A 24068-nucleotide genomic window follows, 5' to 3' on the forward strand; every position below is an offset into this window, starting at 1 on the left:
AATTCCAATTGAAATTGCACAGTATGTTGGTCATTGTGTGTCATTACACATATTAAATGTACCTTCTCAAATGGACTCTAAGAGGTTTACATGACTTCACATTTTGTGCAGACAAGCACATACAGTCATTTACCAATGGTGCAACCACAGGGAGCAACTCAGGGTTAAGTGTCTTCCTTAACGCATGTTGTGTAGACATTTTATTTATGATTATAATGACACCCTTTCATATTTTAACATTCATAAAAACATTGTCAAACATAAGACTTTGATTTCTAGTGCATTTGTTTATTATGTTTTTATGGGTTTGTTTATACATCATCATCACTGACCACATTACTGTACTGCATATAAACTCTAGAAAAAAAATCCATCCATTAAAGTCAAACAGAAAAACATTACAGAAACAGATTTTCAACCTTCTAGTAGGTTCTATTATTAAATCAACATTGTGTAACACATCATCTTGTCAAATACATTTATAAAAAGAGAAATACAGCAGCAGCATCATTTCATCACATGTTGGTTCAAGAGTCACCCTAATGTGAAAAAACACAAGTCTTATATTAAGTCTTATATAAATGAAGAAAAGATATTTTCTTGCATCAAATACACATACAGTATTTTAAAGACAAAATGAAATACCAAAACAATACAAAAACTATTATCATATTATGGAATAGAAAACATCCATCTCACATAGCCTGTGTACTTCAACAGTGTCACTGCATTTACTGTCACTGATTTTATTCATCACTGCAGCAAGATAAAGGAAAACAAAACAGAAAATGAAAACTCTAGATACAACAAAACTGTCATCACAAAGCATAATCTCATCATGTTCTTAGTTCTGCATATTCCTACATCATACTTTGAAAAACAATAAATCTTCAAAAATAAAGCAAACAAGAAACAAATATAAACATATATTTAATTAAAAAAAATCTATTGCAAATTTTAAAAGAATATGGTGGGAATTAAAGGAAGAGTATATACAGTACAGTATTTGTATCAAAGCACATCATAAAATAAAGAAAAGTTCTCATGTATCAATAAAATGCATGTATATATTTAGAATGAACTAGAATATTTAAACAATAGGAAAATGTCTGTCTCACAAACTGTAGTTTAACAGATTAAGCATCGGTGCATTTATTTCTCATGAAACAGTTTCCAGCTTTTTGGTGTGCTTCTTGTTCAACACAAAATTATTACTCAAAAAATAACATAAAAATCAAGTAGGCAATCAGAAACTGAAAACCAAACTATCAACCTCACCAGATTCAAGACTTAGCCAAGTGCCTCATTTACTAAACAGTATGGGTTCATGCCTGCTCTGCTGTCAGGCTAACATGTTCAGTCCCTGTACACTTTTGGTCTTCCCCAAAGTCTTTGTACTGAGCACACATACCATTTTGATATGTGATGTGTGTGTTTTATTCATTTACATTAAAGGCCTCTTTTAAGCCTTTCAGTGCTTTTTTCTTGGTGATGCCTCTCCAGGCCTCTGGAACATTGGCTGGCTCGGCTCTATATTCTTTTGCAAATCTTTCATTGTACTGTGCCAGGACATACTTCCAGTAGTCAGATGCTTCTATGGTGGAGTCTGGAGAAATCTGCCAGTCTGGATAGTATTTGGTGTAGTCTTTGTAAGGATGCCACTCTGACTTTGTGTCTGCATTGCGGAACATTGTGTCACTGTTCACAAGAGTTGTACACAGTGTTTCTACCAGTTTGTTGCTTGGTTCATTTCTGAATCTACCAAGACCTTCTGGGCGATGCACAGCTGCATGGTGTTGCTGGTGATCTTTTCCTCCGGCTTCACAGGGAACTTTACAAAATGGACATTGCTTTCCACACCCAAACACCCGCTTGAAAAGCTCGTCCTGTGGTTTGATTGGGAGCTTGTTCAGAACCTCTGTGACGTCTTCAGATTTTGAGAATTCCTCCTGAAGCTGTGATTTCAAGTCTTGTATTGAGGCCTTTAGACTCTTGACAAATGGGTGACATGTGCTCTGGATCTGAAACAGTGTGGCTTTTTCATCCTCCACTGAAATTGAGATGTCCTTAATCAGATGTTTGTGCATGTTATTGATGAACTCTGTGATGCTTTCTTTGTCATCTGGTAGCAGAACACCGTCACGTCTTTTTGAGGCCTGCTCTGTGGCTTCTGTTATTTTTTTGACTATAACCTGCAGATTTTTGTTCATCAGTTTGCACAGAGTCTTCTCCTCAGACATTTTTTGTTCAATGTGCTGAAATATCCAGTCTTTAACATATATCTCATAGTTACCAATGTACTTGACAAAGCTCTGAAAGTCTCCCTTTTGAAGCAGCTCCTTCTGAATGCTGTACTGGAAAAAGGAGCGGGAGCTGTACTCTGCTGAATGAGAGCTTGTCAGCATCTCCTCCACGATGTCTATTCCCAGAGATCTGTTGATGTAGTTTTTCATTGCAGGTTTGAGACAAACTCTGACAAAATCAGCTGCTTTGCGTTGACAATGATCTCTCTGTTTGTACAAGTCCAGAAAGTCTGACAGGTACTGAGCCTTGTACTTCTCCAGCTGGTTTTGAGGATTTTTCTCTGACAAGAACCTTTTGTGCATTTTGAGGAATTCTCTTGCAGCAATGCCACAAATATGGAGTTTAAGATCAATCTCAAACCGCTTGTTTGTTTTGTGACGCCTGTAACTTTCTGTAAGGGATTTGTCAATTCTTTCCAGAAGATCCCTTGTCAAAGAGTCGTGGTAATCTTCATTTGTCTTTGCTTTATCACGTATAAATCTAGTGCAAGATTCAATGACACTGTCTGCAAAGCTTTGTAAGTCCCCTACAAAAAATTGTTTTATCTGTTGCATCATTGATTCCATATGCTCTCTACTGGTCTTAAATTGACTCTTCCCAATTTCCTTCAAGTCAATGTTCTGTAATTCTTCATTAACATTCAGGTTTGCAAAATGTTTTCTCAGCTGCTCCATTACACATCCCACAATGTCTTCTTCTTTCAGGCCACAAATATCTGCAGTGGCTCTGCTCCACATCTTTTCAAACTCTTGTGTCAGCTGCTGATCAGACAGCCTGGAGTTTTTGCAGTCACTCAGAAGTTTCATGACCTGCTTTTCAATCACACCTCTGTACTTCCTCTGTATGTCTTCAGCCTTCTTTGTATATATTTTTAGGTCAAGACTGTGATCTAGTTTAGTACTCACTGAATGTTGAACTTCCTTTGTAAGACCAGTGATACTGTTGAAAAAGTCAGCTTTATATCTCTCAATGAGATTTACATTTCGGTCTTTCCTTTTGTAGTAGTCATGGAGTTTCTTCTCCATTAGTGTCTGTTGTTCTTTTATTTTGTGTTTCACTTTTTCTTTTTTTGAGTCAACCAGTTTTTTCCAGTTTTCCACTTGAGTTTCATTGTCTGCATTAAGGATTTCTAACTCTGCTCCTGTCTGCCAGTTAAAAATCTCCTTTCTAAAGTCCCATTCCCACTGATTAAACTCTTTGCAGAGGTTGTCATAGGCGTGAGCCACAAGAGTGTTTCTGAAGCTAAAGATGAAGTTCTCATACTTTACTGCTTTCCAGAGACTTCTCATCCATTCTAGAAACTCAGGGATCTGTGAGGGCTCAGTGCTTCTGTCGCCTTTCAGTGTCTCCAACAGATTTTTCTTGAAATCTGCTACAGCTTCACTGTAGCCTGTGTTCACTGGTGCCATTGGTGGGGTTCCATGCCAGAGTCCTGGGATGTTCCAGTTGTTTTTTTCTATGTCATAGTCCAGCACATCAGTGAATGCTTTGATGCCAGGCTGTTTTTCCATTTCTGCAGCAATCAGTGTCATTTCATTGAGCTGGTCCAACAGATGTTTTCTTTCTGTCATGCCTTTGGAATGAGCTGAAACTCCACCAACATTCTGGTGTACAAAATGACAAATGTGCTTTTTGCCAATTTGTTTCATTCTTAAGAATGCATGAACTGTGATCTGCAACACATCTTTCATTTCTGCAAAGTTCTCCATTGCTACATTGATAATAGTGACATCACTTAAGCCAACAACAAATGTTGCCAGCTGGTTGTCATGCTCATAACTGTCCTCTAGCTGTGCCAGATCGGGAGACTTTAGACCCTCTGTGTCAATGAGAAGTATAAAGTCATAATTCAGCTCACTTTTCAAATCCTGTCCAACTCTGAGGAACAGCATGAACGCTCCTCTTGTACATCTGCCACTGCTAACAGGAAACTGCACTCCAAACATGGTGTTGAGGAGGGTTGACTTCCCCGTGCTTTGAACACCCAGCACAGTCAGAACCAGCAGTCTGCTCTTCCCTCCAACCTTCTTGTGAAGCTCCATCAGCACATCTGTCACCCATCTCTCTGAGATGTTGGAAGCATCTCCATCTAGGAGCTCCAAGGGATATCCATCCCATAGCATTTCAGCTGCTAAATGAGGGAGATGAGAGATTTTATCTTGTGAGGGAACAGAGAACTCATAGATGAGTCCCATCTCTCTCATGTAATGTTCTATTCCTAAAGAGCTCTCCAGTAGAGCTTTGTCTAACTCTGCAATGAGTTTTACATTTTTGTTCTTGCATTCTTCTTTGAATTTGTTACGCAGCACAGAGAGTTTGTTTCGTGATTGTTTATCTAGCATCAGTTTCATCCACTTAAGGAAAAAATCTCTTTTTTCTTTGGTTTTGGCAGAGAAGTTATCAATGAAACTCTCCATTCCTTTGGACAGTTTGTACTCCCTTTGCTTGTTTTTAATTCCTTGTTTTTCTTCCTGTATCTTAGCTATACACTGCTCCAGTCCTGAGTCACCAGACTTCTTCATTCTACACTCCTCCTTTTCTATTTGTGCTAACCTTTTCCAGTTTTCTCCCTGCAAAGGAAGTTGCTGTTTCTTGTAGTCGGGTATCCTTCGCATCCCAATTCCTTTCATAATGTCTTCAGCTGCCTTCTTTTCTTCATCACTCTTGCATTCATCCACAGACAGACCAAGCTCAGTAGCTTTGGCAGGCATATCAGTGATGTTCATTGTAGTTGTTACCTGTGCCAGAGATGTCTTGATGGCTGCACAAAGTTTCTTAGAAAACTCTGCTTTATTTACCTTTGAGTCTGCTATTGTCACATTGCTGTTTGGTAAAGCCAGTTTTTCCATTATTGTCTTGACTGTCTTCATGTCCTCTCGAGCACTCCCATCTCTGCGATTTACTACCAAGAAGAGTTTTGATTTCACATCTTGAAGAGAGGTCAGAATCTTCTCTTCATTTTCTTCAACTTTGTCCAGGAACACAAAGGTGGCAGCTGACACTTGAAACAGAAAATTAAATTGTGCAAGTGACTCGCAGATGTTTTCCCGCAAATTAGTAAAGGCGACTGGTTCTGAAAAGATGTCCAGATTTTCTCTCCCACAGGGAAGGTACCAGCAAACTTCTACAAGTCCATCGGCTATTTCTCTTTTAAGCGCTCCTCCTTCTATATCTCTGTGTATGAAGATGTTTTGATTCTGTTGGCCACGGCTGAGAACAAGATTCAAAAGCTGGGACTTTGATAAGCTGCAGTTTTTCAGCCTCACAAAGGAGTAGAGTGGTACATGTGTTTGGACAATGTTGTCTTCAACAAAGCCTTTTGATTCAGACAAATCATGTGGACGCCACTCTTTGACAATGTCTCTCAGAGCCCAAAGCATCAGGCTGCACTGACTCTTATTGCCATAGGGCAGCAGCAGAGGAACAGAGAACTGGCACATTGACATCTTCAGAGCCATTTCTTGCTGTAAGAAGCTGTCAGCACAGAGGAAGAGCGCCACTATGAGGTCTAGAGGGTTAACCTTATTGTCAGAGTCATCATCAGGGTAATGGTCTAGGTCAAAAGGGTCATCATCTTTATAATGATCGGTTGATAACTGTGTACAGCTTCTACATTCAGCATTGATTTTAAAAAGATTTCTGAGAAAATACCATGGTATTTCCTGCACTGATGAAACTTGTTTTTCATGTAGGCTGTTTTTGTTGATCTCTAAGAGAGACCGAAGAGTGAGCTTGTTGGGATAAAAGTCCTTCAGTCCTAATCTGGAAAGAAGGTTCAGCAGGGCTGTTAAAGAGAAGAATTACATTTTAGAGAAGATAATATAGCACAAATGTTTCAGTTCAGTAAAAACAACATAAAATATTTCAGCGATACAAATTCTTCTTTATGGGAAACTGATTTGATGCAATGTTTGATTCTATGTGGAGTTCCATTTGGATTCATTGAACAGAATTTATTACCAGTTGGTTTGCTTTATTATAGTCACAGTGCACCGTGTAACAAAATTTGCATCATAGCATTTTGCATGTTGGCAACATCCTCCTTTTTTGCATAGGCCGACAGTATATGATCTACTGTCTGTGTAACTTATTTTCTTCTCTCTGATACAATGTATGGTGTCCCTCAGGGGTCAGTCTTAGGGTTTATTTACCTCATACATGTTCTCTTTGTCGCACATCATAGAGAAACATGGTGTTTATCATAATATTATACAGACAGTACACTGTCCTGTAAACTACTGTCAGTCTGAGATTAAGAGATGGATACAGTGACGGTTCTACACAGAATTACACCCCGGGCAATTGTACTGAATCAAATATGTCCTTGCTTATTCAAAAAAAAAATTATCCCTCATATGAAACAGGTCTCTATGACCGCCTTTTTTCACCTCCGTAATATTGCTAAGATCAGGAGCATCCTCAGAGTGATGCTGAAAAACTCCTCCACTGCAGCTCACTATTGTCAAGATGTCCGCATTACTGCATGAACAGCCTGCAGCTGATCCAGAAGGACAGGAAGCAGCCAAAGGGATCATCTCTGCTGTTCTAGCTTCTGTTCACTGGCTCCCAGTGGGCTCAAGAATACACTTCTAAATCCTTCTCCTTACCTACAAGGCTGTACATTGACTAGCTCCATGATATCTGCAGGACCTGATTGTACCGTATGTTCTAATAGGACACTTAGATCTCTGAGTGCATGTTTATTTGTAGTTCCTAGGATTCATAAAAGTAGAATGGGAGGACGAGCCTTTAGCTATCAGGCACTGCTAATATAGATCCAGTTACCATTCTGGGTCAGAGAGGCAGACACTGCCTCCACCTTTAAGCCTAGACTTAAAACCTTTCTATTTAGTAAAGTGTATAGTTAGCCTTAAACATAGTGTGTAGGGCTGATAGGTACAAGTACAGTCGCCTCAGGCACAGGTATAACAGGGGTCATAGGGCCGATAAAGGTTTAACTTTCAGTACAGCTATGCTGCTATAGGCCTACGCTGTCGTGGGGCACACACATGATCCACTGAGCAGTTCCCCTCAAATCCCCCTCTCACCCTCTGACCTCTCCTCTATTCTCATTAGTCTGGTTCATACTGGTAATTCATCTGTGGTAATTCATCTCATAATCTGTGATTGCTGTCTTCCTCATAGTTTTGTGCCCCTCTCTCTGTCTTTGCGGGTCTCCAGACCTGCATGCTGACCTGCGGTCCGGCCCCTGAATGCTCCAGTGTTCATTGACTACATCAGTCTCTGCTGCTCATCTTTGTTTTAATTACTATTACTATCTATTGACCGATGAGATATATATATATATATATAGATACCCTCACTGTTTCATCTTGCTTGTCAACATCAACAACCTGCCATGTTTGTTCCGCTCTCTCTCTCCTTCATCCTCGCTGAACATTTTATGTATTTTAGTATTGAAAACTGTATCTGTCCACAGGCATGAAAAAATGGTATAAGTGATTCCATTGCTGGATAATCCAGCAGCACCTTTTTGCTGGTTCTAATAGTAGGCCTATAAGTCTTTTACCAGTAGTAAGAAAAATGATGGAGGTATTCTCTGACAATAATAACTTATTTTCTGATTTTTCAACATGCTGGCACACTGGCAGATTAAACTGGATTGAAGGAATTTGGTGGGTGTAGGTTCTTAAACATTAGCCCAGCTGTCGATATTATTGATCTTTGTCTGTTGTTAAAGACATTGGAACATTATGGTTTCACAGGAGCTGTACTGAAGCAGATGGACAGTTACTTGAGGGATAGGCGGCAGGCAGCATATCGAAATCCAAACTGCTTAAGTGTGAAGTACCACAGAGAATTTGTTTAGGGACACTATCTACACTCAACAAAAATATAAACGCAACACTTTTGTTTTTGCTCCCATGTTTCATGAGATGGACTTGAAGATCTAAACTTCATTCCAGATACACAATATTACCATTCCTCTCAAACATTGTTCACAAATCTGTCTAAATGTGTGATAGTGAGCACTTCTGCTTTGCTGAGATAATCCATCCCACCTCACAGGTGTGCCACATCAAGATGCTGATCTGACATCATGATTAGTGCACAGGTGTACCTTAAACTGCCCACAATAAAAGGCCACCCTGAAATGTGCATTTTGTTTCTGCTTTATTGGCGGTCTGGGGACTCAGAACCAGTCAGTATCTGGTGTGACCACCATTTGCCTCATGCAGTGCAACACATCTTCTTCGCATAGAGTTTATCAGATTGTCTATTGTGGCCTGTGGAATGTTGGTCCACTCCTCTTCAATGGCTGTGCGAAGTTGCTGGATATTAGTGGGAACTGGTGCACGCTGTCGTATACGCCGGTCAAGCACATCCCAAACATGTTCAATGGGTGACATGTCCGGTGAGTATGCTGGCCATGCAAGAACTGGGACATTTTCAGCTTCCAAGAATTGTGTACAGATCCTTGCAACATGGGGCCGTGCATTATCTTGCTGAAACATGAGGTGATGTTCATGGATGTATGGCACAACAATGGGCCTCAGGATCTCATCACGGTATCTCTGTGCATTCAAAATGCCATCAATAAAATGCACCTGTGTTCTTCGTCCATAACAGATGCCTGCCCATACCATGACCCCACCACCACCATGGGCCACTCGATCCACAACATTGACATCAGCAAAGCGCTCACCCACACGACGCCACACACGCTGTCTGCCATCTGCCCTGAACAATGTAAACCGAGATTCATCCGTGAAGAGAACACCTCTCCAACGTGCTAGACGCCATCGAATGTGAGCATTTGCCCACTCAAGTCTGTTACGGCGACGATCTGGAGTCAGGTTAAGACCCCGATGAGGACGACGAGCATGCAGTTGAGCTTCCCTGAGACGGTTTCTGACAGTTTGTGCAGAAATTGTTTGGTTATGCAAACCAATTGTTTCAGCAGCTGTCTGAGTGGCTGGTCTCAGACGATCTCGGAGGTGAACCTGCTGGATGTGGAGGTCCTGGGCTGGTGTGGTTACTCGTGGTCTGCGGTTGTGAGGCCGGTTGGATGTACTGCCATATTCTCTGAAACGCCTTTGGAGACGGCTTATGGTGGAGAAATGAACATTCAATGCACGAGCAACAGATCTGGTTGACATTCCTGCTGTCAGCATGCCAATTGCACGCTCCCTCAATGCTTGTGGCATCTGTGGCATTTTGCTGTGAGACAAAACTGCACATTTCAGGGTGGCCTTTTATTGTGGGCAGTTTGAGGTACACCTGTGCACTAATCATGATGTCAGATCAGCATCTTGATGTGGCACACCTGTGAGGTGGGATGGATTATCTCAGCAAAGCAGAAGTGCTCACTATCACACATTTAGACAGATTTGTGAACAATGTTTGAGAGGAATGGTAATATTGTGTATCTGGAATGAAGTTTAGATCTTCAAGTCCATCTCATGAAACATGGGAGCAAAAACAAAAGTGTTGCGTTTATATTTTTGTTGAGTGTATCTTTCAAATGATTTGCTATTGGTGTTAAAAAAGGCAGAAACTGCTATGTATGCAGATGACTCTACAGTATATACAGCACACTCATCAATATCAAAATTAGAAAGTGCATTACAGGCAGAGTTGCATGTAGTAGTAGAGTGGGTGGAAGATAATATGCTAGTGATGTTGATAATGTTGATAAAACAAAGTCTATGGTAATGGGCCGGAATTAATATTGACAATAAAGCAGATTCATAGCATTGTCATAAAAATGGGAAGAGCATTGACACTTGTTAGGCAGATTTCAAATTTATGCCACTTAAATATATAAAGCGGCACAATCAGAGTCCAGTCAGGAAGTGCTGTCATGAACAATGTTCACATTTAACAAATGTAAAGATGATGGGTTGGCTAACTGTTTGATAGAAAGCAGCTTTATTTTTGTTCAATTTTACAAGGAACATATTGGTGGTAGGATTGTCTAAGATTTTATATGGAAGGTGGTCTTCTCACTTTGCAAAGCATATTTATGTCAAAGAAGATATGTAACAGAAAAAATGTTCATTTTATCAAAAGTAAATACAATCAAAGCTGCAAGCAGCATTGCGGGCCCTCGCACACCTTGCGATCTGTGGGGCCAATGCAGTCTCCTCTCCTATACTCTCCTGTCCTTTGCTTTCCTCTCCTCACATTTCCAGTGACATACAACAAACACATGTTTACAAGAGAAAGTTCCTGTTTCCAGTAGGTAGCGCTATGACCGTATCGTCCTATTAGCATCTGTTTGAACTTGGGTCCATAGCAGTACTGTAAGATTTTGTCCACATTGCATGAAGTATGTTGGTGGTACTGCAGAAAATAGAGTAATTTCCTTTGTAATGGCGAAGGGTCAAATTTGTGGCCATGCCCCTGCCACACTGTAACACTTTTGAAAGAGTTTTGGAATGCTTTTTTTCTTAGTTAGGTGCACCACATCACACTTAACACCGCAGTTTGTTTGTGAATTAAAAAAATTATTAAAATCATATAACACAATATTTATTTAATAGTTGTGATTGAGATATATAATTAGTTGTCCAGGGGTCCCCACCCTTCACTGTCTCTGATTGGTTTAGACCACGATATGAGCCTGATGTGTGTGTGTGTGTGTTGTTGGACCACAGGGAGACTTTTGAGAGTCGCAGAGAATGTATCTCCCTCTAACAGCTGGTCACACTGGTGCGACCTTTGATATTTTTTGGTTGCACCACTGAGAAATTAGGTCGCATGTGCGACCAAAATGGTCACACTCAAACAGGCCAGGGGGGCAGGCAGAAAAACCTATGATAACAACATTTTGTTTAGCCATTAGGTGGCGCTCTGTCAAAGCCTAAATATTGTTGTATAGATGTATTTCGGCTCAGACTCTGATCATACATGTTACATTTGGTACAAATTAGACGGTAAACACAGAAGTTATTGCGACTTCCTGTTTCCTGTGAAATCGCCAAACTTTTAGGCCATGCCCCGGCCACACCGTAAGACTTTTGTATGAGTTTTGGAATGTGTCTATTCCCTATGGTGTCCTGAGTGGACACAGTGAATTTCAGTTCAATTGGATGAAGTATGCGAGGCATGAAAGGTTTTGTAGCAGGGTCACAAATCGCCAAAAATGCCATAAATTTCAAAATGGCGGACTTCCTGTTGGGTTTGGAGGGGGGGTCCAACAGACTTTTTTGTGCGTCTGGAAGTGATACATGTGTGCCAATGTTCATGATCCTACTCAAAGCAGGCCAGGGGGGCAGAAAAACCTATGAAAACACAACATTTTGTGTAGCCAGTAGGTGGCATTCTGTCAAAAACTGAACAATGTCTGACACAAGTATTCAGGTTGTGGCTCCGATCATACATGTCCATTTTTGGGCAGATCGGACAGTAAACACAGAAATTACAGCAACTTCCTTGTTGGTATGGAATTGTCAAATTTTGAAACCACGCCCCCGTCAAACTGTAATACTTTAGTACACAGTCTTGAACATGTGTGTTCCTTATTGTCTCAAGAGTAGACACATGACATTTCAAGTGCATTAGATGGAGCATGTGTGAGCAGTTTGCTACCATGATATTTTTTGTAGCCAGTAGGTGGCGCTCTGTCAAAACCTCAATATTGTTGTATAGATGTGTTTAGGGTCAGACTCTGATCATACGTGTGACATTTGGTACCGATCGGATCGTAAACACAGAAGTTATAGCGACTTCCTGTTTCCTGTAAAATCGCCAAACTTTGAGGCCACGCCCCGGCCCTACCATAACAGTTTTGGAACAGTTTTGGAATGCGTCTATTCCCTATGGTGTCCTGAGTGGACACGGTGAATTTCAGCTCAATTGGAGGAAGTATGCGTGGCATGAAAGGTTTTGTAGGAGGGTCTGAAATGGCGGACTTCCTGGGGTCCAAGTCCAAGAGACTTTTTTTGTGCGTCTTGGGATATATATGTGTGCCAATTTTCATGATCCTGTGTCAAACCTACTAGAGGGGCTACGCGCTATAGAGCCCATGTGCATTTCAAAGGTCAGCAAATTTTAAAATTTTTCGGGCGAATTAATTTTTCTACCAAGTTTAGTGAGTTTTGGGGCATGTTAAGGCCTCCAAAAATGCGATCTCAGGTGGAAAAAAAATAAAAATAATTAAAGCTGCAAGCAGCGATGACGGGCCCTCGCAGCCCTTGCGGTCCGCGGGACCAGCAGCCGCCTCCTTCCCTTTCGGCCTACGACCTCTCTTCCAGCTGTACCGGCACGAGCTGTGTTCTGCAGGGCAGAAGAGTACAGCAAAACACACATGTACAAAAGACAGGTCCTCCGGCCAGTAGGTGGCGCAGTGACTGTAGCATATCAGCATGTCAATCTGTGCAGTGTCTGATGTTCAGCATGACTGTAAAGTTTCATCCACATAGGATGAAGTATGTGGGAGACACAGCCCAAAATACATCTTTCCTGTGAGTTGGCGAAGGGTCAACTTTGTGGCGGCGCCACGGCCAGACCGTGTGACGAAGTGCTGCGTTTTTGATAACTTTTGGTCCCTTATGCCTTAAGAGTAACCAGACCAAGTTTCAGGCGGATTGGAGAAATCCTCTAGAAGGAGTTCGTAAAAGTACAGAGAGTGAAAAATGCAAAATGGTGCAGTTTTTTCAAAATGGCGGACTTCCTGTGCGTTTTAGAGGATACCCCCAAGAGACTTTTTTGGTTGTCTAGAGGTGATACATATGCGTACCTATTTTTGTGTCTGTAGGTCAAACGGGGAAGCAGATCTCATTCCAGGGGGCGCTGCTGAGCCATGTGGCCATGCCCACATATGGCGATGGGGTGATATGAAAAGGTGCACAGGGGCTGATGTCATGATAGAGAAAGAGGCAGATAGGATGAACAAATCTAGAAACACAGAAGCTTTCTCTATGGTGGCGAAGGATCACCTTTGTGGCGTTGCCCCGCCCACACGGTGTAACATCGAGCTGCGTTTTTGATAACTTTTGCTCAGCCATGTCTTCAGAACCAGGTGACAAAATCTCAGGTCCGTCAGAGTATTTCCCTAAGAGGAGTTTGTTCAAATACGAGGTGTGGAACATGGATAATCAGCCTGAACATAATTCATACCGCCAGTAGGTGGCGCTATGAGAGTTTCTGGTCATTAGCATATCAATCTGTTCAGAATGACAGGCTCACCGTGCCTGATTTTTTGCATTTACAGTGGATGAAGTATGTGGGAGATACAGCCACAAACATCCATTTCCTGTGCGTTGGCGAAGGGTCAAATTCGTGGTGGCGCCACAGCCAGACCGTGAGACGAAGTGCTGTGTTTTTGATAACTTTTGGTCCCTAAGCTCTTAAGGGCGAGTGCACCAATTTTCAGCCGTATCAAGCAATTCCACTAGGAGGAGTTCGCAAAACTGTGGGGTGTGCAAATTGGAACAAGGCGTGGTTTTTTCAAAATGGCGGACTTCCTGTACATCGTGGAATTTTCGTCCAAGAGGCTTTTTTTCTTGTCACGAGGCGATACATCAGTGTACCGAGTCTGAAGTCTGTAGCACTTGCAGTGAATATTTTCACACTTTAGGGGGCGCTGCAGAGTCATGCGGCCACGCCCGCCAATAGCGACAGTGTCAAGTTGCGATTTTCATCGGGGGACAATTTTGTGCCAAATTTGGTGAGTTTTTGAGCCCGTTCAGGGGGTCAAAATCGCGATACCGGTGCCGGAACCAGAGTCAAGTATAAACGCTTGCATTTCAATAGGGCTCTTGCACCATTCGGTGCTCGGGCCCTAATTAAAGCTGCAAGCAGCGATGATCAGGCCCTCGCATTCCGCGTGACTACCCCCACCCCATCACGCCGTCCCTTCTCTCCCCCGGTCCCCCCACAAGCTGCGGCAATTTTGCCAGCAGTGGGGAAAAAGCGCCAGAGAAGCAGAGACATGTCAGTGAAATGAAATTTGAAAAACAAAAACAAAACACACATATACAAAATACAGGGCCTCTGCCCAGTGGGTGGTGCAGTGACTGTAGCCCATCAGCATATCAATCTGTGCAGAGTCAGATGTTCAGCATGACTGTAAAGTTTCATCCACATAGGATAAAGTATGTGGGAGATACAGCTGCAAAAACATCTATTTTCTGTGCGTTGGCGAAGGGTCAAATTCGTGGCGGCGCCACAGCCAGACTATATGGCAAAGTGCTTCGTTTTTGATAACTTTTGGTACCTAATGCCTTAAGAGTAACCAGACCAATTTTCAGCTGGATTGGACAAATTCCCTGGGAGGAGTTCGCAAAAGTGCGAGGAGTGAAAAATGCAAAATGGCGCAGTGTTTTCAAAATGGCGGACTTCCTGTATGTTTTAGAGGATACCTCCAAGAGACTTTTTTCTCTTCTTGAGGTGATACATATGTGTACCAATTTTCATGTCTGTAGGTCAAACAGGGACTCAGATCTCATTCTAGGGGGCGCTGCTGAGCCATGTGGGCACACCCACATATGTCGATAATGTGATATGAAAAGGTAGAGGCAGGTAGGAGTAATAAATCAAGAAACACAGCAGCTTTCTCTATGGTGGAAAAGGGTCACCTTCATGGCGTTGCCCCGCCCACACGGTGTAACATTGAGCTGTGTCTTTGATAACTTTTGCTCAGCCATGTCTTCAGAACCATGTGACAAAATCTCAGGTCTGTCAGAGTATTTTCCTAGGAGGAGTTCGCGGTGTGGAACACAGAAAATCAGCCCGAACACAATTCATGCTGCCAGTAGGTGGTGCTATGAGAGTATCAGCTGATTAGCATATCAATCTGTTCAGAATGACAGGCTCAGCATGCCTGACTTTTTTCATCCACATAGGATGAAGTATGTGGGAGATACAGCCACAAATACATCCATTGCCTGTGTGTTGGTGAAGGGTCAACTTCGTGGTGGCGCCACAGCCAGACCGTATGACGAAGTGCTGCGTTTTTGAAAACTTTTGGTCCCTGACCCCTTAAGGGCAAGCACACCAATTTTCAGCCGTATCAAGCAATTCCCCGAGGAGGAGTAAATTGGAACAAGGCTTTTTTTTTTTTCAAAATGGCGGACTTCCTGTATGTTGTGGAATTTTCATCCAAGAGGCTTTTTTTTCTTGTCATGAGGCGATACATCAATGTACCGAGTCTGAAGTCTGTAGCACTTATATATTTTCACACTTTAGGGGCGCTGCAGAGCCATGCGGCCACGCCCTCCAATGGCGACAGTGTCAAGTCGCGATTTTCGTCAGGGAACAATTTTGTGCCAAATTTGGTGAGTTTTTGAGCACGTTCAGGGGGTCAAATTCACGATACCGTGGGCAGAACAAGAATGACGTGTAATAATAAACGCTTGCATTTCAATAGGGCTCTCGCACCATTCGGTGCTCGGGCCCTAAAAATAATCCCAAGGGTTTCAATAGGGCTCTCGCACCATTCGGTGCTCAGGCTAACTATGATACAGGGAACAGTTATGTATTGTTGTATTTGTATTTGTATTTGTATTGTATTTGTTACAATGGTCTGCCTCTAAATATTATTCATGAATGTACAAAAGATAAGTTTAAAGATACCGTAAGTTGTGTCCTTGAATTGAATTGAATTGTGTCCTTACTCTGTGAGAGGGGCAATGAAATGTGTGTTGAAAATCATTGTCCTTAGAGGGCAAATGCGAATTTCAGTTTCAGAATGTCATTGATTTTTTTATTTATCAAAATTGATTATCTTCTTGTCTTTGACAGTACGCCAATGGTATAAGTGGAGTTTGTATTGTTTTTATGTATTATGACATGGCCTAGAAATATAGGGATATTAGTAAAAGGCCATATCAAGCAGCCCATATGCACCTTAATATCCAATAACTGCACCATGTTGTTTGCCTCCTGACAGTTTTTGCACAATGATTCATTCTCTGCTTAATTTGCACAAGTACTTAATTTACAGTCAAGCTTTGACTCTTTAGTTTGTATTTAGTTTCTTTGCTGGATTCTTCTGTGGCTTATTAAAGCTCACCTTTTGTTGGACTTTCCAAGAATTTCCTTCGGGATTAATACAGCTTTATCTTATCTTATCTTATATTTCTTGTCTTTGTTTGGACTTTGTATCTTTGGACTTTGTTATTTGAGTCTGCATTTGGATCCTACCTGACTCACACATAACAGTTTCTGCATTGACGTGCTAAGAACCACCGCATGTTTCTGTTCTTTTTACGCTTATGTTATATAACGAAACAGCAACTAGGTGATTGTCTCAGCCATTGCATTGACACAATGCCTTTAAACTCTACAGTTTTTTTGTTGGTAAATTCTTTTAAGGAATGTACCTGTAGGTTGTGTAGACATGGCTTTTTCCTCCGAATATCTGCAAAACCCTAAAGAAAATATAAATCGTATTAGTTTCCTAGACACAGTAGGTACCTGTTTGTAATATAGTACGTATAGTATCTTATTAACTTACCTCACATCAAGTGGGAGGAGCTTCTGCTGTTATCTGCCAGAGATGGAAAGCCAAAGGAGTTTTTAAACTGAAAATGTTCCTGTTTTCTCATACCTTATATAACACTTTATATAATACACACATTATATAATGCCTAGGGATGTCCCGATCAGGTTTTATTGCCTTTGAGTCCAAGTCCGAGTCATTTGATTTTGACTATCTGCCGATACCGAGTCCCGATCCGATACTTTCAAGATTCTCTATAAAGGCGGTAAATAGGATTTCAGACACGCAGCAGCTCATCGAGACCTCGCAGCAAAAGCAACTGTCATACCTAGGCCTGTCATGATAACAGATTTTGCTGGGTGATTAATTGATTAATTAAAGAGAAATTATTGCGATAATCGATAATATTGTCGTTTTGAGACCATGTTCAACTAATATAATGATAACGACATATAATGCAAGTACACCCTTTCAAAGATCAATAAACTTCAATTTCTAAAGAACATTTAACACTGGAAAGGCCCCAATCATCAACACTATTATTATTATTATTATTGTTATTATTAATGATATTAATATTAATGTTGATATTATTATGAGTAGTGGTAGGCCTATTACCATGGCTTATCTGAGCATAGTCAATGGAGTTAAATCAAACCAACTAGCACGTCATGAGCAACAGAGAGCCAAACAACACGCACTGTGCTTGTGTGCGCACGCGCTTGCGTTTGCATGTGTGTATGCGCATCAGGCCGCTGCAGACAGCTGCAGTGAATTTTACAAACGCCACCATGTAGACAGAAACATAGAAACTGACAGCAGAGATGGCACAAGAGAGAAGAAAGAGAGACAAACAAACCAGCATGCAAATGTAATTTATCGCGGCCGAAAAACTTAATTTATCGTGCAATTAATTGATTTATTGTTCATGGCGACAGGCTTAGTCATACCCCTACACTACAGGACACAGAGCCACCCTGCACAGAAGGCGTTAACTTTGAGAGCCCTAATAAATATATATCCGAGTCCTGATCGGGAGTTAAAATCCGATTCTGATCGAGTCTGAAATCATCGGGCCCGATTTCCGATCACGTGATCGGATCGGGACATCCCTAATAATGCCCAACAATTATTATTTAATACTAAGTTACTGTTCAGTCAAGAAACAACATTGGTTGTAATGACATTAAGTAAAACATGTTATAAATGACAAATAATCTTTTTTCTAACCAGACACCTGAGCCTCCCACTTAATGTTGTTTGTACGCACCTGCCGCGCCCAGTCTCCGTGTTCAGTGTAGACATGGCATGGGCTTCTTGAAGAGTACAAAAACTATAGAAAACATAAGTTTCGAGTTAGTCTCTCAGAAACAAGTCGGTACCTGCCCATAATTTAGTGTTTGGATGATATATACAGAACAATTGAAGAGTTCCAGCGAATGAGGTTTCACAGACACTTACCTCAGGTGGGGTGGGAGGAAGTTCTGGTTTGTCTGTGTCACCTCTGCTCTTTATATAGCTGCTCGAGAATGAAAGCAAAAGTGTTTTGAAAAATGTTTGAGGTCAAAAGCAAACAGCATTTTTAATGTTTGTACAGCGACAGTTTAAGATGTTAATTTATAACTGGATGCGTTTGGGTGCAGCATATGTGAAGGCTTGACTTGTGAAAGTGGACCCAGAAGCAGCCTGCAGACAGGAGGAAAGGTTTATATAAAATCCAACAGTCCAGATAATTAATCTTTGTCTGTTGTTTGTCTGTTCAAATGTCTGTTGTGGAGAAATGACATTTTAAGCAAACTCATGTCTCATTGGAAAGACAGACAGGAAGATTGACTATGTTTATTCTGAACGGTGGAATTACTGTACTTTTAAAACTATGTAAGTGTAACAATGGATTGTGTTGAAACGTTTGATAGGGTTCTGCTGCCATCTTCTGGCCTTTTTGCGCAGGAGAGTTTCTTTGTGGCACGACTGAATGAGGTTCCCTGTATCCCAGTGTTTCCTAACCAGTGTGTAACACTAGTGTGCCTTTAGACATAATCAGATGTGCCATGGGACTTTGTCTGAACATTACCGTATTATTCATTTAAGGTGAATATTTTGTCTTATAGTTCATCTATGCCAGTGACGTATAGTGACGGAAAGAACAATGGTGGGGTGGGATAATAAAATGTTTATGCACTTAGAGCAGGTTGGTCATGTGTTAAGAGTGTTGATAGAAGTCACTGTGACGCACTGCATTGAAACATTTAATACTTGTTTAACATAAAACCTTACTGAGTACACAAAACAGTATTGTACAATGTCAATGTAATGGTGCTCTATCAAGGTAATCACTGTCAGTCATTTTAATCATTTGTAGCGTTTAAATGTAAAAGCTTTAGTTAAAAAAACTCCTTTAATCCACTTTTTGCTCCGCTTCATCCTGTATGTATGTGGGAGGAAGTCAAAGCCTAAATATTGTTGTATAGATGTATTTAGGCTCAGACTCTGATCACACATGTTACATTTGGTACAAATTGGACAGTAAACACAGAAGTTAATTTGACTTCCTGTTTCCTGTGAAATCGCCAAACTTTGAGGCCACGCTCCGGCCACACCGTAAGACTTTTGTACGAGTTTTGGAATGTGTCTATTCCCTATGGTGTCCTGAGTGGACACAGTGAATTTCAGTTCAATTGGATGAAGTATGCGAGGCGTGAAAGGTTTTGTAGCAGGGTCACAAATCGCCTGGGAGGAGTTCGCAAAAGTGCGGGGAGTGAAAAATGCAAAATGGAGCGATGTTTTCAAAATGGCAGACTTCCTGTGTTTTTTAGAGGATACCTCCAAGAGACTTTCTTTCTCGTCTAGATGTGATAAATATGCGTACCGATTTTCATGTCTGTAGGTTAAACGGGGACAGAGATCTCATTCTAGGGGGCCTTGCTGAGCCATGTGGCCACACCTGCATTTAATGATGAGGTGATATGAATTGGTGCACAGCGGCTGATGTCATGATAGAGTAAGAGGCAGGTAGAAGTAATAAATCAAGAAACACGGCAGCTTTCTCTATGGTGGAAAAGGGTCAACTTTGTGGCGTTGCCCCGCCCACATGGTGTAACATCGAGCTGCGTTTTTGATAACTTTTGCTCAGCCATGTCTTCAGAACCAGGTGACAAAATCTCAGGTCTGTCAGAGTATTTCCCTAGGAGGAGTTCGTTAGAACACGAGGTGTGGAACACGGAAAATCAGCCCGAACACAATTCATGCTGCCAGTAGGTGGTGCTATGAGAGTATCAGCTCATTAGCATATCAATCTGTTCAGAATGACAGGCTCAGCATGCCAGATTTTTTTCATCCACATAGGATGAAGTATGTGGGAGATACAGCCACAAATACATCCATTGCCTGTGTGTTGGTGAAGGGTCAACTTCGTGGTGGCGCCACAGCCAGACCGTATGACGAAGTGCTGCGTTTTTGATAACTTTTGGTCCCTGACCCCTTAAGGGCAAGCACACCAATTTTCAGCCGTATCAAGCAATTCCCCGAGGAGGAGTTCGCAAAAGTGCGGGGTGAGTAAATTGGAACAAGGCTTTTTTTTTTTTTTTTTTCAAAATGGCGGACTTCCTGTATGTCGTGGAATTTTCATCCAAGAGGCTTTTTTTCTTGTCATGAGGCGATACATCAATGTACCGAGTCTGAAGTCTGTAGCGCTTGCGGTGACTATTTTCACACTTTAGGGGCACTGCAGAGCCATGCGGCCACGCCCGCCAATGGCAACAGTGTCAAGTCGCGATTTTCGTCGGGGAACAATTTTGTGCCAAATTTGGTGAGTTTTTGAGCCCGTTCAGGGGGTCAAATTCACGATACTCTGGGCGGAACAAGAATGACGTGTAATAATAAACGCTTGCATTTCAATAGGGCTCTCGCACCATTCGGTGCTCGGGCTAACTACACTCAACAAAAATATAAACGCAACACTTTTGTTTTTGCTCCCATGTTTCATGAGATGGACTTGAAGATCTAAACTTCATTCCAGATACACAATATTACCATTCCTCTCAAACATTGTTCACAAATCTGTCTAAATGTGTGATAGTGAGCACTTCTGCTTTGCTGAGATAATCCATCCCACCTCACAGGTGTGCCACATCAAGATGCTGATCTGACATCATGATTAGTGCACAGGTGTACCTTAAACTGCCCACAATAAAAGGCCACCCTGAAATGTGCATTTTGTTTCTGCTTTATTGGCGGTCTGGGGACTCAGAACCAGTCAGTATCTGGTGTGACCACCATTTGCCTCATGCAGTGCAACACATCTTCTTCGCATAGAGTTTATCAGATTGTCTATTGTGGCCTGTGGAATGTTGGTCCACTCCTCTTCAATGGCTGTGCAAAGTTGCTGGATATTAGTGGGAACTGGTGCACGCTGTCGTATACGCCGGTCAAGCACATCCCAAACATGTTCAATGGGTGACATGTCCGGTGAGTATGCTGGCCATGCAAGAACTGGGACATTTTCAGCTTCCAAGAATTGTGTACAGATCCTTGCAACATGGGGCCGTGCATTATCTTGCTGAAACATGAGGTGATGTTCATGGATGTATGGCACAACAATGGGCCTCAGGATCTCATCATGGTATCTCTGTGCATTCAAAATGCCATCAATAAAATGCACCTGTGTTCTTCGTCCATAACAGATGCCTGCCCATACCATGACCCCACCACCACCATGGGCCACTCGATCCACAACATTGACATCAGCAAAGCGCTCACCCACACGACGCCACACACGCTGTCTGCCATCTGCCCTGAACAATGTAAACCGAGATTCATCTGTGAAGAGAACACCTCTCCAACGTGCTAGACGCCATCGAATGTTCGCATTTGCCCACTCAAGTCTGTTACGGAGACGATCTGGAGTCAGGTTAAGACCCCGATGAGGACAACGAGCATGCAGTTGAGCTTCCCTGAGACTGTTTCTGACAGTTTGTGCAGAAATTGTTTGGTTATGCAAACCAATTGTTTCAGCAGCTGTCTGAGTGGCTGGTCTCAGACGATCTCGGAGGTGAACCTGCTGGATGTGGAGGTCCTGGGCTGGTGTGGTTACTCGTGGTCTGCGGTTGTGAGGCCGGTTGGATGTACTGCCATATTCTCTGAAACGCCTTTGGAGACGGCTTATGGTGGAGACATGAACATTCAATGCACGAGCAACAGATCTGGTTGACATTCCTGCTGTCAGCATGCCAATTGCACGCTCCCTCAATGCTTGTGGCATCTGTGGCATTTTGCTGTGAGACAAAACTGCACATTTCAGGGTGGCCTTTTATTGTGGGCAGTTTGAGGTACACCTGTGCACTAATCATGATGTCAGATCAGCATCTTGATGTGGCACACCTGTGAGGTGGGATGGATTATCTCAGCAAAGCAGAAGTGCTCACTATCACACATTTAGACAGATTTGTGAACAATGTTTGAGAGGAATGGTAATATTGTGTATCTGGAATGAAGTTTAGATCTTCAAGTCCATCTCATGAAACATGGGAGCAAAAACAAAAGTGTTGCATTTATATTTTTGTTGAGTGTATGATACAGGGAACAGTTATGTATAGAGCTTTGTTACAATGGTCTGCCTCTAAATATTATTCATGAATGTACAAAAGATAAGTTTAAAGATACCGTAAGTTGTGTCCTTGAATTGAATTGAATTGTGTCCTTACTCTGTGAGAGGGGCAATGAAATGTGTGTTGAAAATCATTGTCCTTAGAGGGCAAATGCAAATTTCAGTTTCAGAATGTCATTGATTTTTTTATTTATCAAAATTGATTATCTTCTTGTCTTTGACAGTACGCCAATGGAATAAGTGGAGTTTGTATTGTTTTTATGTATTATGACATGGCCTAGAAATATAGGGATATTAGTAAAAGGCCATATCAAGCAGCCCATATGCACCTTAATATCCAATAACTGCACCATGTTGTTTGCCTCCTGACAGTTTTTGCACAATGATTCATTCTCTGCTTAATTTGCACAACAGCTGATTTAGCACACATGCACATTTATATGTATATAGCTCCACTTACTTCCATACTTCATATTTTTTGTTCTCATTTGCAGGCTAGTCTTCAAATTTCTCTTTTTGTAAATTATTCTATTTTTTGTTGGTACCTTTAACCTTTATGGAATTATGGCAATAATGGCAATTTCATCACACAGAAAAAACAGTATTCTGGTGTTTTTTGAAGATTTGTTGGAATTCCTGTTTTATTTTAAAAGTAGTATTTCCTTGTGTATCTGTATTTCCCTCAAGTGTTTTTCTTCTTGTGTTTCTCTCCTTCCCTGCCCTCATTGTTTGCATATGTGTCTTGTTTCCCAATCGTCTTCCCCTATGTCATTTTCAGTTTGTCTGTTTTACTACCTGCGATATCCTCTTATTGTTCCTTGTAAACCTGGATCTCTTGTGGGTTTGCTTTGTTTTTTTTCATGTTGTTTGTTTGAGTCAAGCTTTGACTCTTTAGTTTGTATTTAGTTTCTTTGCTGGATTCTTCTGTGGCTTATTAAAGCTCACCTTTTGTTGGACTTTCCAAGAATTTCCTTCGGGATTAATACAGCTTTATCTTATCTTATCTTATTTTTCTTGTCTTTGTTTGGACTTTGTATCTTTGGACTTTGTTATTTGAGTCTGCATTTGGATCCTACCTGAACTCACACATAACAGTTTCTGCATTGACGTGCTAAGAACCACCGCATGTTTCTGTTCTTTTTACGCTTATGTTATATAACGAAACAGCAACTAGGTGATTGTCTCAGCCATTGCATTGAAACAATGCCTTTAAACTCTACAGTTTTTTTGTTGGTAAATTCTTTTAAGGAATGTACCTGTAGGTTGTGTAGACATGGCTTTTTCCTCCGAATATCTGCAAAACCCTAAAGAAAATATAAATCATATTAGTTTCCTAGACACAGTAGGTACCTGTTTGTAATATAGTACGTATAGTATCTTATTAACTTACCTCACATCAAGTGGGAGGAGCTTCTGCTGTTATCTGCCAGAGATGGAAAGCCAAAGGAGTTTTTAAACTGAAAATGTTCCTGTTTTTTCATACCTTATATAACACTTTATATAATACACACATTATGTAATGCCCAACAATTATTATTTAATACTAAGTTACTGTTCAGTCAAGAAACAACATTGGTTGTAATGACATCAAGTAAAACATGTTATAAATGACAAATAATCTGTTTTCAAACCAGACACCTGAGCCTCCCACTTAATGTTGTTTGTACGCACCTGCCGCGCCCAGTCTCCGTGTTCAGTGTAGACATGGCATGGGCTTCCTGAAGAGTACAAAAACTATAGAAAACAGAA

At 41.4% G+C, this 24068-nt stretch overlaps 1 protein-coding gene across 2 annotated transcripts; it reads right to left on the bottom strand.

Moving 5' to 3' along the window:
* Positions 1-310: 310 nt before the first annotated feature.
* On the bottom strand, positions 311-24055 carry LOC114433814 (up-regulator of cell proliferation-like). Of its 2 annotated transcripts, none has more exons than XM_028402535.1 (8): positions 23991-24055; positions 23710-23742; positions 23576-23613; positions 18176-18233; positions 17985-18047; positions 16730-16762; positions 16596-16633; positions 311-6088 (listed from the first exon to the last, which is right to left on the bottom strand). In XM_028402535.1, the coding sequence occupies exons 7-8, from the start codon at positions 16612-16614 to the stop codon at positions 1437-1439; spliced, it is 4671 nt and encodes a 1556-aa protein (XP_028258336.1). In that variant the 5' UTR covers positions 16615-16633; positions 16730-16762; positions 17985-18047; positions 18176-18233; positions 23576-23613; positions 23710-23742; positions 23991-24055; the 3' UTR covers positions 311-1436. The 2 variants fall into 2 exon arrangements, with proteins under 2 accessions (XP_028258336.1, XP_028258335.1); XM_028402534.1 differs by having other exon boundaries at positions 16596-16643.
* Between the last annotated feature and the right edge of the window lie 13 nt (positions 24056-24068).

This window comes from Parambassis ranga, chromosome 3 (assembly GCF_900634625.1).
Source record: "Parambassis ranga chromosome 3, fParRan2.1, whole genome shotgun sequence".
Classification (NCBI taxonomy): Eukaryota; Metazoa; Chordata; class Actinopteri; family Ambassidae; genus Parambassis; species Parambassis ranga.